Source organism: Podarcis muralis, chromosome 12 (genome assembly GCF_964188315.1).
Source record: "Podarcis muralis chromosome 12, rPodMur119.hap1.1, whole genome shotgun sequence".
In the NCBI taxonomy this organism is placed as follows: Eukaryota; Metazoa; Chordata; class Lepidosauria; order Squamata; family Lacertidae; genus Podarcis; species Podarcis muralis.
In genome coordinates, this window is record NC_135666.1 from 22,747,671 (window position 1) to 22,766,045 (window position 18,375).

Genomic DNA, 18,375 nt, shown 5'->3' on the forward strand with positions numbered 1-18,375 from the left:
AGGCATGCATAGGATTGTAATGTAAATATTTCCTCTTAACGCAAGTGAACAGAACTGTTATGAGGAACAGGAAAAGCATATTTAAGAAAAGTATGTCAACAGATGACAGATTTGCTCAACGCACCTGTCTGGGCTACAGGGAAATTCATTTATCAGCAATCCTAGCTAAAACTAGATGTGAGGATTCATTAATATACAGTCATACCTCGGGTTGAATGTGCTTCGGGTTGAGCTCGTTCGAGTTGCACTCCGCGGCAACCCGGAAGTAACGGAGCACGTTATTTCTGGGTTTCGCCGCTTGTGCATGCGCAGACGCTCAAAATGACGTCATGCGCATGCGCAGAAGCGGTGAAAAGCGACGCAGGTGTGCGCAGACGTGCCGTCGCTAGTTACGTTTGCTTCTAGATGCGAACGGAGCTCCGGAACGGATCCCGTTCGTATCCAGAGATGCCACTGTATTAGCTAAAAATAAAATAATTTTATTCACATCCATGGAAGCTGCTGCAGGCAGGTAACTCCTGTAAATAAGATACTCATGTGTCACTTAGCAGTGTAGCGTAGGATTAGGCTCCATGATGCAAGAAACTGCTATGTGCAAAATTTGTAATCACAAGTAAGGAGAACTTGCAATCTTTTCAGAGTCCCCACTTAAACATGCTGAACGAAGCATGATCCCACCCCCCAAAAAACAATGTAAAGTCTTTAGAAATGTAACATCTGCCCCAGTACTAATTCTAAACTACAGAATTACAGTTGTACCTCGGAAGTCGAACAGAATCCAGTCCGAAATTCCGTTCGACTTCCAAAATGTTCGAAAACCAAAGCACAGCTTCTGATTGGCTGCAGGAAGCTCCTGCAGCCAATTGGAAGCCGCTGAAGCCCCATTGGATGTTCGGCTTCCAAAAATACTTCACAAACCAGAACACTCACTTCCGGGTGAGCGGTGTTCAGGAGGCAAAATGTTCGAGAACCAAGTTGTTCAAAAACCAATGTACGACTGCACAGGCTAAGAACATCCAGTGAAGAAAATACATCAAATCTGAAAGCAATTTGAATGTTTCAAAAATCTGATTTGTTGCCTTTTTCTCAGTTGAAATGAAGAGGGTGTGTGTGTGTGTGTGCGCGCCAGTATCCGCAGAAACCTAGCAGTCGATCTGCCTGGTCACTAGAATCTGGGTAAGAAAAACACAACCAACCATGAAAAGGAAACAAGGATCTTTAAAATGTCTGAAAAATAGTCACTAGGGGGCAGCAAGTGAGCAGAACTTGCCAATGTCCCAGGGAAAGAAGTTCAGTGCAATATATACGCTTCCTTTGCAGGGCAGAACTACACATTACACACGTCAGCTCAATTAAAGCCCAACAGCTGTTTATCAGAGAGAAAAGCAGCTTTGGGGAAAGGAATTTGGAGCAGAGAAGCAGCAGCGCCTGTGCTTCTCCTGCTTCAGCTTCTCTCTGCTGCGTTTTCCTTCAAAGGGTTGCAAATGATCTGAAGGCACCCAAAGCCACCACCTTCCTGAAGATAAGCAGGTCTAAGGCTTGCCAGTGCCTGAATGGGAATCACTGGTTTCTTTTATCACCTTAGGGTTTCTTTTATGTAAAAGAGAGACAGACAAACAGACAGACAGACAAGGAATACATCTTTCCAATTCTCTCTGCACAAATCTATCTATCTGTGTTGCAACTGTAAGTTGATCAAGCTGCAAAACTACGTTGGGGATGGGAGAGAAGGAGAGGTTATGCCAGCCCATCTACCAGCTCATGAGCAGCCTGCACAGCCAGCTGCTGCAGCAAATTCACAGGACTTTGAGGACTCTCTGAGAGGAATAGGCATGTCGGCCAAGAAAATGATGAGTGATGCTTTGCCACTCAAATAATGTGTGCTTGCATTGCCGCCTAAGCCGATTTAATCCTATCAGAAGTCAAAGGAGCGTAATCAGCTTAAATACAAGCATTTCGGTTTAATTTCAGTGATTCGTTTGAGATACGCACGAATACAATTGCTGCAAGCAAGCCTTTGGTTCACAAGGGGGGTCTCCAAAACAAATTAAAAATGCTTTATATTATTTTAAAGAAAAGATGTGTGAGATTTTCACACGCTGCGGCAGTAAAATACTGTAAAACTAGAACACCCCAGAGCTGAAACCTATAGAAAATGTTTTAACACAGGCACACACAGCACTCTTGTGAAGACTTCTTGGAGCAAAAATATATGGATGCAGAGGAGTACGTGGTAGTTGGCGTAGCCAGTCAAATACAAGAAGCAAGGATGCAGTCACTTAACACTTTTCCATTTGCACTGTTCCTGTCCAACTACTATCGCCAACTATATTACTATTGCTTAACATATATTTAGTGCCTGTGGTATTTTAGGGCCTCTATAGAACACAGATGTTCTTGCGCACAAAAAAAGGATGAGGTCAGAGTTGAGAGTGGGAGAAAGAGAAAAGATGCATAGAGGAAGGTTAAGGCTCAGAAGAGGTGCAACTATGGTAGCGCAAGAATACTTCACCTTTTAATTTCAAAGCTGGGCAAATGAGTAACACACACGAGAAATTAGATATGTACCAGGACACTTCAAGCAACCAGAGGCCATGACCTGTGCTTGCAAGCTAAGAGACCCTTATGCACAGGAACCAATGTAATTGCAAGTGTTGATGATTCTTTTGTGTGGGGTAGTTGTAGCTCAGGGTTCCCAGATGTAGGTGTATTACAACTTCCATCATCCACAGTCAGCTTAGTCAGTGGTCAAGGATGATGGTGGTTGTAGTCCACCAACATCTGGGGACCTGAGGTTGAAGAACACTGTATAGCTTAGTAAGATTTTAAAATCATTCGAAATAGCTTAAACTGTCATTAACTGATTGGCAAGACACCTGTGGACTCCAGAATCACATGCCTTCAAAGAAGGTGGTAGGATCCTGTGCTATCCCTGGAAATGGCAAAAATGACACAATTTCTAAAGCACTAGGATTGAAAGTGTCAGACAGAAGCTGATAATAAAATCACCCTTGAAAACAGAGAAGCCATTCTGCAGATGCAGCATTCTGTAAATTGTGAGGAGTAATAAAAACAATTAATTTGCTAATGAGTAACTAACAAAATGTACACTGAAGAATTATTTGGACAGGGGATTGATTTTGCTGTAGTTTAATCAGCAAGGGTATCCATCACCTTCACAGAAAGGTAGTTTAAGCTGATGGCCAAGTCAATAGCAAGAAATCAATTAAAATATATCAAGAAATGTCTTGTTGTAAACTCTTGGGCTGCTGTCCAAAGCTCACTTAATCAGGGCGTTAGTCCCATTGAAAACCTGTTTAGTTTTGTTGATATTTTGTTTGTTTTTATTTTATAAACACAAATTTGGTGGTTTTGTTATGTTGCTTAGGCTTGAAGGACTTCTTCATGCAGAGCCTAGTTAAACTATGGAACTCAGTCCCCCAGCAGCAGTGATGGCCCTCAACTCAGATGGCTTCAAAAGAGGATTAGACAAATTTGTGGAGGAGAGGGATTTCAATAGCTACTAGGCCTTGATGACTACACACTACCTCCACAAGCTGGAAGCAGTAATGGTTCTCAATACCAGTGGCTGGAAACTGCAGGATGGAAGAGGGCTGAGGGTTTCTCACCAGCATCAGGACAAAGATGGGTCACTGACCTCACCCAACAGGCTCTTCTTATGTTTTCTTTCTTTTTCTTTTTTAAAAAGTGCTATTGCAATTGTGCTTCATGTTCACTGTGAGTGGCAACTTGCCCAAGGCTGGACTTCAGAGATGAGAATGCATCTTTGCCTCAGGTTTCCCCCACATCTGAACCTGTGCTCTAACCACTACACCTCTCCCCTCCACCCCCGATCCATCTCCTATTAAAGGCTGCAAATCATGCAGGCTGGTGGTCTGCATGCATCCCACAGGTCTAAATCAGTCAAGCCAAAATCAACTGGGAAATCGCTTGAGAGCTACACACATTGGACAAGAGCCCACGCATGTGAAAGTATTTGTATGGCTGTAGGCCATGGCAATGTGTGGTATTCAGTCCCAAGGAACTGTTAGTAAGCCTGAAAAAGTTAAAAATTTGATTCTTATATATTTTGTGTATATAGAATAACTCCATGCATCTCTCTGTCCAATACATTTTGTTTAAGAAGACTTTCCTAAAAGGCTATCAGATGTTAAATGCACGTGTATAAGAATGGGTTTTATTGGGGTTTTTTAAAAAAAGTTTGTTTTTTTTGTATTTTACCTTATTTTTATATTGTTCTTATACAGAGGCAGAAAACAGCTATTGGAATTAGTACTGGAATTGGGAAGCGGGTGGTGCTGTGGGTTAAACCACAGAGCCTAGGACTTGCCGCTCAGAAGGTCAGCGGTTCGAATCCCCATGATGGGGTGAGCTCCAGTTGCTCGGTCCCTGCTCCTGCCAAGCTAGCAGTTCAAAAGCACGTTAAAGTGCATGTAGATAAATAGGTACTGCTCTGGCGGGAAGGTAAACGGCGTTTCCGTGCGCTGCTCTGGTTCGCTAGAAGCAGCTTAGTCCTGCTGGCCACACGACCCGGAAGCTGTACGCCGGCTCCCTTGGCCAATAAAGTGAGATGAGTGCGGCAACCCCAGAGTTGGTCATGACTGGACCTAATGGTCAGGGGTCCCTTTACCTTTTTAACCATTGATCGCCTTCTCCTCCATGAATTTGTCCAATCTCTTTTTGAAGACATCTAAGTTGGTGGCCATCATTAACAAGGTGCTGCATCTCTGTTACATGTCCTGTATCCTTCCAACATTCTACTTCACTGGATGTCCAAGAATTCTAGGGCTGGGAGGGAGAAAAACTTACCTCCACCCACTTTATTAGTGCTGTGCATAGGCTTATAAACTTCCATCGTGTCACCTCCTACTCGGCTTTTCTCTGAACTAAAAAGTCCCAAGTGCTGCATCCTTTCCTTATAAGGGAGTAGCTCTGGCTGGCATTTCACATGCATCTTCTCTGAACAACCCCACTTCGAAAGACAAGGGACAAGTCCCTTTCACCTACCATAAGCTCTTCACAATTTTCTCCTCTTCGTGTAGGTATTTCTGCCTTTCTTGCTCCACCAGGTGGCGCTGCCGCTGCACAGGATCTTCCAGCCTCTTTGCTCTTTCCATCACCTTGCCGTTGATTTCCAGCTCCGCTTTCTTCACCATGGCCCTTAGCGCCTCCTGGTTGTGCAGCTGTTACACAAAAGAAATCAACTTCAATTTTCCCTGCCTGACTAACGTCCCTAGGATCTGAATGCATCATATTGCTCAGAAGTTGGGTTTGGATAAACAATCCTGCAGCTGAATGCACTTTTCTCCCCTCTCCGTTTTTTAAAAGAAAACAATAAAATCTTCTCTCTCCAATTTCACACACAAATAAATGTTATTTCAAGGAGAAGGTAGAAGCTGAAGGGGTGGGGGAAAAGTACAAACTGTTGGCTTATGCGCCATGCACCTGACTTCGTGTTCAGTTCCATCAGAACTTCAGCACGATTTCACATGGGTCTGGTGCCTTTAATGTGGGCTCTTTAATGTGGCATTGTCTGGCACAACTACAAACCACCAGAAACGATTCCACTGCCCTTTGCAAACCAGCAACACTGAGCAGCTGCTCTTCCAGAAGACGGCATAAACAGATCGTTCTGTTCTAGTGACTCTTCTTCTCAAATGGTTTCATCACAACACGGAAAAGTGCATGACAAAATCCGGCTGTTGCCTTTCAATTCAAAATACCCTAGATAGGGAGAAAGGTTGGAGGTCGGGGCAGGTTGGGAAGAAAACACAGAGCAGCTGGCAGGAGCAATGTCATCTCCGCCTGCCGCTGTAGCAGCATCAAGCCAGCCTGCTGGAACACCCACCTAGCCCAGCCAATGGTGCCGTAAGGGGTAGGAATTTAGGGCTGATATACAAGGCCCTCTCAGCAGAATGTGGAGGGGGAGGTCCAAACACAACAGCGCTGGTTTAACCCAAGGTAAAGTAAGTAGTGGGGACATGGGTGGCGCTGTGGGTTAAACCACAGAACCTAGGACTTGCTGATCAGAAAGTCGGCGGTTCGAATCCCCACGACAGGGTGATCTCCCGTTGCTCGGTCCCTGCTCCTGCCAACCTAGCAGTTCGAAAGCACATCAAAGTGCAAGTAGATAAATAGGTACCGCTCTGGCGGGAAGGTAAACGGTGTTTCCGTGTGCTGCTCTGGTTTGCCAGAAGTGGCTTAGTCATGCTGACCACATGACCCAGAAGCTGTACGCCAGCTCCCTCAGCCAATAAAGCGAGATGAGCGCCGCAACCTCAGAGTCGGCTACGACTGGACCTAATGGTCAGGGGCCTATTTACCTTTTAAAGTAAGTAGTAAAGGCTGCATTTGGCCCCAGGGCCCAAAGTTCCCCACTCCTGGCCTAAAACAACCCAACCGCACCACTTTGTCCAGTATCCTGAGGCCTAAACCACAAGGCCTAAACCACATTCCTCCAGGAAGTCCAGAAGCACAAGACAAACAGACTGTCCACACTGCTGTTCCCTAGAAAATGGTGCACCCAAACATGGGGTCCCTTCTAGCCATCCAAACTTGTTTGCTACCCTTTGATAGATTGGCCCTCCATTAATTTGCCTCGTTTCCTTTCAAGGCCCTCTTAACTTGTGGCCCTCTCTGTATCCTGTTGCAGCAAGCTCCATAGCCAATTAACCAACAAGATTTGTTCACAAAGGGACGTATAATTTACAGGCGGAAACCCAAATAGAGGTACAAGGGGGTCTGTGGAGGCCTTCACAGGACACTCTTTCTGGTCTCTGGAAGTCGATGTCATAGAGCTACAGATAAGACTCAAGGGCTGGCCGATAGTGAAGATGTCAACCCACAGAAAGGAGCCCTTTTTGCTGATCTGCAGAAAATTTCAATTAGCCTTTGTGTGCGAAGAAACACTTCCTTTCGCCTGTCCTGAATCTACTGCCAATCAATTGCACGGGGTGACCTTGAGGTCTAGCATTACAAGAGGGAGAGGGGTGGGGGAAAGCACCTTCTACCTGCTTTCAGCAAAGTGTTCGGAGGGTGGCTACATGCAGGAACCCTGCAGCCTCATCAACAGTTTAGGTGAAGTTGGGCACTGGGACAGAGCTCCAAAACCTGGTGCCCTTGTGTGCATGTGGGTGGGTGGCCCACTTGAAGCTGGCACACTAAATGCTAAATGACACAGGTGCCGCTGCGTTTTATCCAAAACATTCTAGCAAGCAGGGCATACTTCTCTATTTTACACACAGCCATGATGTCAACTGGCCCAGTGGCCAAATTAAAGGGGGCAGGCTGCCACTGTGGTTCTCCTGGTTGGTTAAATAAGTCAAGCCTAGGCCGGGCACATGGGACTTGGGGACGCTTTCCAGCCAAAGGGCAATCAGTTGGGGGCAGCAATTTGCCCATGATGAGTGCAGCCAAAGACAAATGTCTTTGAGGCAACAGATGTGCAAAAGCAAAAGTCACAACAGGATATATTCCGGCCATGTGGAAAATCAGGGGTTTCTACACACACACAAACATACACACAAACACAAATACACACACACACACACACACACACACACACACACTCCTCCCCATTCAGGCAAGCACAGGTGTCCTCACAATGACACAGTGGTTAGATTCTGGGCCCCTGCATGCATAAGTGGAGAGCACCCTCTAAACACCCTCTAAATGTCTATTACCCCCTGCTCTCCAGCTCTCTCTCTCCCACCCTCTCTCCCCATACAACTCTCCTTTCAACTAGAGTTGAAGCTCTGGGGCCAGCTGGAGGATGCGTGGGAAACTGGCTGCGGCTGCTGCACTACCGTGTGTCAGCTGTTAGGCAGGGAGGCCGAGCAGCCTAAACAAAGCCCCACTGCGCTTCAGGTCTCTTTGGGGCTTCCTCTGCCCTCACTGACGCCCTCTTCAGGCTCTGAGGAGGATCTCCTCATGAACCACAAGGACTCTCCAGCTCTCTCCCACCATTTCCTGGTATGATTCTATTTATTTCCCACCATGTGTGCAAGTAGAACACGCATATGGGGATGTCCGTATTACAGTTCAAGCGCAAACCAGCTATCTAGCACTCTTGGTTGAAAAGAACTGTAGAGCCTTCACGCTGGTGTACTTAAAAGCTCTCCCTTCAGCAGTTCTGGAGGAAAGATGCATAAACACCCCTACCAGGAGTGCAAGTGCTCTTGTGACTCTGGAGAGGCCGAGTTGCTGACCCATGACCTCCTACGCTGCTCCTTTTATCCTGACTTGCATAAAACATTTGCTGAACCCTTCTTATCAAATCTGCCAGGACAATGAGGTAGAGATTCTTCAAAACCCATTATCAGTAAGGCCAGTGTTACTAAGCAAGCGTACGGCCTGACCACAAAACTGGTAAGAACCAGTTTAGGAGGAGCCAAAAGGAGCCTTCATACAACCCCTTCTTCTGAGTGTTAACAGAAACCGGCAATTTGCCAAAGGACTTCAGTCTGCATATCAGAAATTTCAGCCTGTAGGCAGCTGGTCAGAGAGTGTGGCTGAAGTATTGCTACTAGACGGTTTCATTCAGTCTGAATTTTAAAGTCAGCTGGACTGAATTTTCTGGACTACCACATGAATTGGACTGCAGTTCCCATTTGGTTTTTGCACTTTCCCATAATTTGCAATACGTTCCGTGGCTCCAGGAAGTGTACCAAAATGCTCATATACAATGCACGTTTTACGGGGGGAAATGCACAAGAAATGCAGACCCGGCCTGTGTTGCATCAGAGCTGCTGCTAGAATGTTGCTGCCATTGTAAATGAGCTCTGAAAGAGCTTGAAGATCAAGAGTGCAAGTCTGACTTGCATGAGATTCCACATGCCTGAATGACTGCTTTCATTTTTCATTACAACCCACGTAAAGTGCTTATTGCTTTTTGGGGTGGGGGAGGTCTCAGTGGATATCAAGTGTGGTTTTTATTTTACTTTTCGGTTTTCAGAACTTCAGATGTGACTTGCAGGGACGATCACAGCTTAGTGCCAAGTGAATGAGCTGTGTATGCCACAGGTCTCACGTTCCATCCCTGGCAACTCTAGCCAAGAAGCATCTCTGGTCCAACTCAGGATAAGGGAGCTTTGGATGTGATAAATCTGAAAACTAAACTGGCAAAGTGAGCACCTTCAGTACTGGTAAGGCACCCACCCACCCTTTAGCACCAATTTAAAAACAAAGAGCTGGTTTTTAAATCTGTATGAAATTTCGGTTGCACACCTATCCACATCTCTTACGCCCACACAAAATGATCTGGTTATTTATTTATTTTAGGATTACTAGAGACTGGATTTATCTGGACGCTCCTATTTCTCTTCTGCACACAGTCGAAGGCATGGCCACATTGCTGAACATCAGTTTATAAATTAAAAGTGACTTCCCAAATAGGATTTGCTGTTATAAGCCTTGAATTTTTCATATGATTGAATTATCTAATTACTCTGCTTTCGTGGCCAGGCGCATGATTTCATGCTCCCCCCCCCTTTTTTTTTTTGCCTTTTATATAACAATCGAAAGTGAGTGCATTGCTAATCCAGTTCATTATACCTCTTGGGGAGTTGCATATACCACTGATCAGTCAACAAATTGGCTGGGGACAAGCAGTGGCTCTGTTGCTGCACCTTCATATTGTTATGGGTTTGTAGGGGGCAAGGATCCCCTAAAATGTCTGGGTGCCGGCTTCTCCCCATAGGTTCTGAAATTAGTAAATGTGGGGGGTTTGAAGCCAAGTGTGACTAGACATACACCTGCCGTTTCAGAGGGGGAAATTATAGCCACTAGAGTAGAGGGAGCCAGTATTGCTATCTAAGGCCTCTTCCTACAGAATTCCCCATCAGATGCATGGGCTGGAAACCCAAAGTTTTATTCTTGCCCCTGCAGGGTCCAAACGATGCCATTCTGACAACAAAACTATTAAGAGACACAGCTCCAGATTATCTCAGCAGCTATCTAGGCTCAACAGTATACAGATGCACTTCTTTAAAAATAGCTAGAAAACGATGAACTGGATCCAACTGATGGCTCATCCGCATGCATGATGTGGCAGCACCCTGGCAACTATTAGGCAATAAATAGTTTCCCCATGAGCAGACGGCAGAGAGGCAGAATTAAGTTGGGCCATCCTTCCAAGATTAATCCTTCCATCTCCACATAAAGATCCAGTATGGTGAAAAGTAACCGCACCTGTATGGAGCGCCCCAGTTCCTTATGCTTCAGATGAGTAAAATGAATAGTGGCAGTGGGGTTAAGAAAAGTCCCTACCTCTGCAGAGCACTATGACAACTGGATGGTGGGGGGGGGGGTGGATTGAGGGAAGAGAGAAAAGGGACAGTTGACTGATATAGGCAGAAGTATGCTTCTGTATGTCCAACACTGTGCTGAATCACAGCTTAAACAAAAAATACCCATGGGGAATTCCCCCCCCCCTCATTTGATTAACAGGTTTTGTTCTAAAGGGGTCAGCAAACTTTTTCAGCAGGGAGGGGGTCGGTCCACTGTCCCTCAGACCTTGTGGGGGGGCGGACTATTTTTTTTGGGGGGGGGGGGAATGAACAAATTCCTATGTCCCACAAATAACCCAGAGATGCATTTTAAATAAAAGCACACATTCTACTCATGTAAAAACACACTGATTCCCGGACCGTCTGTAGGCTGGATTTAGAAGGCGAATGGGGCGGATCCAGCCCCCGGGCCTAGTTTGCCTACTCATGAGTTAGATTAATCCAGGAAGGAATGATAAATCTACTATAATCCATGATAGCTAAATGCAGCTTCCATGTATAACAGATGACTCTCCTCCATCCAAATATTTATGCCCTACTTTTGAGCATCCTAGGGACCCCTGTCTGAATGTTGTTTGAAAAAGGAACTAACTTTTTATTAAGCCTCTATACTTACTAAAACCTTCCAAATACCAACATCTGCTACTTGGTTTAGTGTCCAGAGTGGCTGCAGAAACCCAGCCAGATGGGAGGGTTATAAATTATTATTATTAGGAATGGGTGGGGTAGGTTTTAAATCAACCTACCAGTCAGATATATATCCATATCAGTGTTGGGTGACCTGTGGCCCTCCAGTTGTTGCTAGACTTTGCTTCCCAGCAGCCCCAGCCAGCAAGGGTCAAAGGTCAGGGTCATGGGGAGTCAGGGTCCAACAACATCTAGAGGGCCACATGTTTCATATGTTTAATATATCAACAAAACATTTCAGACAAACTGGACTCAGAATAACAAAAGCTGATTTGGAACATAAACACTCAATTCCATGGCTTTTGTTCTTCTGCTACTTCCTTTCCTCTATAACCGAAGTCTCTAAGTTGACACATAGAGTGTAGAAGATATTAACGAGTGCACAATCTTATCAGGAAACCAGCTTCCAGGGGGCATCCATGTTAGCGCGTTGCAGCAAAAAAACTACATCAGGTCTTGCAGCACCTTGGAAACTATCAAATTTATTGTGCCGCCATAAATTTCATAGAGATTAATGCCACAATAAATCTGATAGTCCTTAAAGTGTCACAACAAGACACTGTTGCTTTAAAAGGGGGAAAGTGTCCATCGCAGGCACGTCTCCTCCTCCAAGCAAAAAAGGCCCAGTAATACCTGTAGTTGCCGCATCTGGTGCAGCTGGAGACGGAGATCCGACACGTTGCGTTTCATGTCAAAGAGGCTGACTTGCATGGCTGTAGAGCCGACCGGCATGACGCTGGCAGGGGCAGCTTCAATAGCTAGTAACGAGTTCTTCCCACTGGAGACATGAGCAGATCCTGAACATAAACAGCAGCAAACTGATTAATTAACAGTGAAGCTTCAGTCACCTTTTTTCTCCTCTTCCTATCATAAAATGTTAATGCTCCTATAGATCACTTAATTCACTCAACAATGCAAACGCAAGTTCACAGATTGTTCCTATTGTGTCCTAGGATGCCTCCCCTTTAACTCAATAGTCAACTGATAGGATGGTAAAGAATAGGTGGTGTTAATAACTGAAGAAATAAGAGGAATCATCAAGGGATAGCTGCTGTTCACTGTGTTCAAAACGAGTTGCTGAAGAAGACACATGTTTTCCCTTATCCTTGTATATCTGACCGAACCTATCTGCAGCGCTCAAACTCACTCATGTATCCATATAATTTTGTTCGGGATTTTCTACAAGCAGGTAGACAAACCTTGGTTACAGCTAGAAAGAGTTAAAACACAGGCCCAGGTTCAGATGACAGGCTAAGCCAAATCACAGCTTAGCTTAATGTAGAGCAGCAGCAAAACAACCAGTGATAGCCTTTTTGGGAGCCCACATAATTGCTCATTTATGCCACTAAGCCCAGCATCATGGCTGGGCTTAGTGTTATGTGCAAACCTGGCCTCTTCCTCCAATGTAAACCATGGTTTTACTGTACACCTGAGATCTTAATTAGGGTTAAGGCAAGGAATATGGAGTGGAGCGTGCAAGCATCTTCATACTTCTCAAATACATGAATTCAATGCAAGCAAGGAGGGGGAAGAAGAAACAGGGCTAATAGGTCTTAAATCTGCTGAACTGAAAAGTGGCACACCTAGTTATCAACAGCTCCTCATCTTCAAAGCCCCATTTCCTCCTGTTCCTCTCCCATCATCAGATATGATCTAGAATTGTCTGCTGCGTGTGGGAAGATACAATGGGATAACCTTTAACTTGGTTGCAACAGATTCCCTTTTTGACTGGTTAAGTCATGCCTCCATTTTGCAATCCAGGCATGAGGCTTAGCTATGCCCTTCAGTAGTAATAATAATAATAATAATAAACCCTAAACATAGCATGGAAAGGTGATAAACAGATTTATTTTTTACTGCCCCATGCTGCAGTTCCCTTGAAATTTTAACATCAATGAGATCACATATGGGCTTGATACCAACGCACAAAATCCTCGTGTTGCCTGCCTGTTGCTCAGCTGATGAGCTTCTGGAGGAGTTTCCCGTCCAGAAAGGGGAAAGGAGGGCAGGGAAAGACATCCTCGCCTGTTGCTCTGTGGCTAGTCACACGTTGCCAGCTGGCATTTGACCTAGACTGTGCTTTTTTCCAAGGGTATAAAAAGAATTAGCATCATCTTCCCAGGAGAGAAATAAAAATGGCAGATGCGCATTCCTTCACTGCCTACCACACCCATCTACCCATCTGTGCCTTCCTCCAAAAACATTTCAGCCCAGGCAGCGCTGAATTTGGAGAAGGGGGGGGAAAAGTACTGCATGAGCACAGGGCTGGATACATATCAATCACAGCAGCAAAGTGCAGAACATGCACTGCAGAACACAACACTTTCACATAACCCCAAAGTTAAGCCCATTCTTCTCGTGCTCAAGACGGTAGCTGGGGAGAGGGGGGAGTTTTCTCCAGGAAACACAATCCAATTCCAAGTCTACAGCTACTGAGATCATGTCTCTTCTTTGCACATTTAAACTTCTGCAACTGCCTTTCTTGAGAGGGCCCCACCCCAGGACAAAGAACAGGACACCATAAAAAAGCAGCAACACGTTTTCTGAAGCATTCCAAGGAATTCCGGCCTTCTGCAGAGTTCTGGAAAAGCAGTCCCATGAACCATAACAAAACAATGAAACAGAAGTCCTGGAAGGCTGCAGGCTTCCTGTTTATTGTTAAGACAGGTTCATGTGCTACACCTTTTCCCCTACAAGGGTAAGACTGCACCACTGGTTTTCTACAAGATCTGTCCTGAAAACAGCACAGAGAAGAGCTGGCGTGGTGGTTTTGCACCTCATCCCAAGCTCTATCATCGATTACTGTGAACAAAAACAGGAAAAGGGGAGCACTAAACAGGGATAAAGTTAGCATCTCATTAAAAAAAAAGATACAGATCTTCCCATGATTCATACGGACAAATGTTGTGTGATGCTAATGTCCTTCTTCCAGGCCACAGTTCATGAGCCTTTGTTAATGGAAATCTGCATTTTTTGTTTGAAGCTGAAGGCTGAATTTGCACAAATATTGTATACCCTTTCACCCATCCTCCACAGACTCTGCTAATTTTTCATGTAGAGCTTTGAAAGTGCTGCTGATCTGCAGTCTGGAGTCACTGCCATCAGCTGGTAGGTGGTGGCTTCCTGTAGGGATTGGCTACAGTGATGGAGCTCCTATAGGGAACTCAGTTGTGCGGCCAAGGGAACTACATCTCTACCTCCCTAGTACTGGATCTCATATACAACAGGTGGGTGTGGTTTGGGGGGAAACGGCCTCACAGGCTAAACTGAGAACTGTGTTAGCTTGAATCTCACCAGTTCTGCATCCTGATTCAGAAACATACAAGCAGGGTCTATTGGAAGCAAGCAGACTCCTTAAAAACAGCCAACGGGACAGCGAATCATGCTTCAAATTCTGAAGAACACCAGCACCCCAAGCTCTGGCAAAAAAACCCAATTCTCTTCCTTCTCCAAATCCAAACTGCAAAAACACTTTCCAGTGTAGAACTCCAGGCTAAATACAGCACCATCCTTGTTAGCAAAAGTGTATTCTAGCTGCCCCTCTGGTCCCTTTGCTTGGACTCGCATGGATACTGCATCTTAAAGGCTGGAGCAAACAAGGAACATTCAAGCCCCTTTGTTAATTGCCTGCTCTCCCTTCAAGCAAAAGGCGCTTTCATAACACAAAGTGTCTTACCTGGCTTTTCAGCGCTGCTTTTACTAGTCACAGTTTTCACCATCTTCTCACTAAATGAAACAAAAAAATGGGGAAAGAATTATGCAAGCCCGGTTGTTGACAGCAAACCAACTATCAATAAATCAGCTAGCAAGAATTTTGATTCTAATGACAACCTGAATTATCTGGAATACAGAATGGACTTTCATTGTTAAAAACTGGTAGGGTCTAGGATTGTTCATTTAATATACAGCTTTAAACATCCAGAGGAGCACTATGAGTTGTCCCCCGAGCCTCCAAATACTGATTTGGGCATTTAGTGCCACCAGTCCCAAGCATGGAACCCCTGACCTCTGCAACAGAGGTTCTGCAGGCATCCTTACTGTGAACCATCAGATGTGTCTTGAAGACTTTTAAGCTGACAGACCTACTCAGTTTTTTACTTTTTTTATATGAGTCATTTTTTACAATTTTGTGTTGTTTCGTGGTATTTTATGTCACACACCGCCTTGATATTTTATGCCACTAGGCGGTTAATAAATACTTTGATCAATGACTGAAAACAAAACAGGGATAAATCTCCAAATGCATTTATTCACTTGACTGATTATAATGCCAAGAAGAAGAATGTCTCGAAATGTGTTGTGCATTTTATTCTCCTTGCTTAAACTCAACTTCTAAGCCATTTTTTTTTAAATTAAAGCTGAAAAATAAAAATAACTGAGCAAAAATCCTGACCCAAAAGATGTCAGTGGCAAGCATTCCCCACAGCATCCTCCGTGGGGTGCAAGATTCTCCCCTAAGAATGCCTGGGCTTTTTGCCCCCTGTGGTGATCAATGAAATAATTACAGGGAAACAGATTTAATGAATTCTTTTGTTTTACCTAGAAGCCTCTTTGCTATTACTTGTATTTGGCCCTTTTAAAAGCGCAGACTGAACAAGACCAGTTAAACTGGCAATCTGTTTCTCCATTGCTTGCATCCTCTCTCTGTAAGACAAGAGAATCGTTTGTTAAAGCCAAATGTATTTAACTTTCAAGACTTGATTTCTTTTCTAGCTGAACGAGGACCACAAGATTAGAAAGGAAGACACCATGGAATTTGCTCAGTGCCTCCTGGCCATTAATTTTCATGTACCTTGTGTGAGAGGAAGACCAAACCACCACATCCTTTGTCAAAGTGCTGTACAGACTAAAACCAACATTCATTACAACAGTCACAGCTGCCCCTTATGATCTCTCTCCCTGCCTTTCATGATCTGAGCTAACTTCTCAGTTCCACCACTACATTCTGATCATCCTTTCTCTAGGGGCTACTGTAGCCTTTTTCTTAACAGGTCTTCTCTCCCTCCTGCTGTGTCTCTCTCTGCCCCCTCTCTCTGGAAGAACCGGAATCTTCCTTGCGCTGTGTTCTTTGCAAGCGTCTGTACTGCCTGCCTGAGTTTCTCCACCACCGACTGCAAACTTCGGCTCTTTTAGAAAGTTCCTCGCCTTTTTACTTGTGGGCTGTACTTCTTCTCTCAAACTCCTGTAACTCTCAACCTCCACTCCATAAGTAAACGCCTCTGGTTTGGGCTTCCTCGGTCCCATTGTGCTACTCCTATCAACATGCAATGGCATCCTCTATCCTTGGCACTGTGTCAGGATTGTCCTTCAGCAGGATCCAGTCCTTCAGCATGCTTGAGGGGCCAGCCCTGCTTCATGGACCAAAGGTTCTCCACCCGTGCACTAAACAAACAAACCAAGTCATCTTAACACCAAAGATCCGTAGCAGATCAGGCCATTTCCTAACACCTATAATGATGTGGGTGGCGCTGTGGGTTAAACCACTGAGCCTAGGACTTGCCGATCGGAAGGTTGGCGGTTCGAATCCCCGCAACGGGGTGAGCTCCCATTGCTCGGTCCTTGCTCCTGCCAACCTAGCAGTTCGAAAGCATGCCAGTGCAAGTAGATAAATAGGTACCACTCCGGTGGGAAGGTAAACAGCGTTTCCATGCGCTGCTCTGGTTCTCCAGAAGCGGCTTAGTCATGCTGGCCACATGACTCGGAAGCTGTCTGCCGGGTCCCTTGGCCAATTAAAGCGAGATGAGCGCTGCAACCCCAGAGTCAGTCATGACTGGACCTAATGCTCAGGGGCCTTTATAATGACATCTGGGTCAGCTCTGTTTGCCGGTCCAAATTAGAAGCACCGCCCCGCCCATCTCTAAACCGCCTTAGTATTGCCTGACTTTCTTTTCAACTTAATAGCAGCCAATTCTTGTTCCTTCTGCAGGTTTCCCATGAAAACCACTTATTGAATGACCCAGGCCTCCTCTTGTCTTCACCTCATTTGCCACCTGACTCTTTCTTACGGCACATTCGCTATCAGTCTCTGAACTCTCCCCTCTTTGGTCATTATTTTAGTTCCATTTAAAGTCGAAGACATTATCTGCTCTGTCACCAAATGGATCAAGATTTGTTTTTAACATTAATCCCCTTTGACAGATGCTTTTGAGCAAGTCCTACGAGGAAAAGTGATCCTTCCAAGTAGATGGGAAACTCGTACAATTGCGGATCTATTTATAGCGTGGGCTTATTCTATGGCTTAAAGTACAAAGGTTTACTGTGCAGCAGAATTGGTTATTTCAAAACCCAAGCATCATATTAGGCATCTTATGTAGGCAGGCTTTCCACACACACCCCATAGCTCAGTAGCGGAGCATCAGTTTTGCATGCAGGAGATCACAGGTTCAATACCCATCATCTTCAGGTAGAGAAGGAGGAGACACCTGCCTGAAAAACCTGGAGAGCTGTTGCTAGCCTATATGGACCACACTGAGCTGCATGGACCACTGGCCTGACTCAGGAGAAGGCAGCTTTCCATAAGTTTCTATCCAACCCTTTTGTTTTTATCTCCTGCACTTGTCTGTTTTATTAGATTGTTTTTGATTTTTTTTAAACTGTCTTATTTTTTTTGTTTCTAATTGTTTTCAGCTCCCTTGGGTGGCGTGTAGTCATCTCAAGGGCTGGGCATACGTTTTAAAAACATATGTAAATACATAAATTAAATACGTCGAACCAAGCATTGAAATTATGCTGCTTTTCAAAATAGGAATGAAAGCAGGAAGGAACAGTTCAAGCAGTAGCTACAGTGGGCACTTAATATACAAAGTGAATGGGACTCATTTATTTGCTTTTGGGAGAGCCCGGAAATAACCTAATCACAGACTTATATGTGGATTAGAAAACAGTTAACCTTTGGATTGCACACTTCCCTGAATTTTGTGGCTCCAAAATACAAAATAAAATGTGTCTGTTTACATCTGAAATGTGTACAAAAATGCATATTATAGGGGAAAGCATACAACAAAAAAGTCCCTTTTGTGTGCAGTGTGAGCCAAGTCAATTTAATGATCATGACCTACAAGACCCACCTTAGCTGGGGTTCCCTTTGAAGGCTCAGGTCAGCATGGAAGATCCACCTAGCTGAGAAGTGAGATTCTCTGAGGGCTAGGAGCAGTCTGTTCTCTGGAATGCCTTTGCAAAACAGGACCACCTTAATCCACATTTTCAGGAAAGGGGTGTGAATCTTACTGCCTTGCTTCTGCTCAGGCCAAATCAGCAGGAATCATTTTAACGAGCAGTATGAAGTCACACCGTTAGAATGACTGCCTTGCAAGGAAGCCTGGAGTTGGCACGGGTGGTACAGAACAGCCAAAAAAGCAAACCTGCACCCTTCCCCAAGGAG

General features: G+C 44.9%; 1 protein-coding gene across 1 annotated transcript in view; it reads right to left on the reverse strand.

The window, feature by feature from the left end:
• The window catches only part of KIAA1217 (KIAA1217 ortholog), a 295,639-nt gene that overhangs the window by 16,125 nt on the left and 261,139 nt on the right, over positions 1–18,375 (reverse strand). The window contains 3 exon segments of the mRNA XM_028751294.2: positions 5,029–5,204; positions 11,628–11,791; positions 14,671–14,720. Of these exon segments, the coding sequence (XP_028607127.2) occupies positions 5,029–5,204; positions 11,628–11,791; positions 14,671–14,720 (390 nt within the window).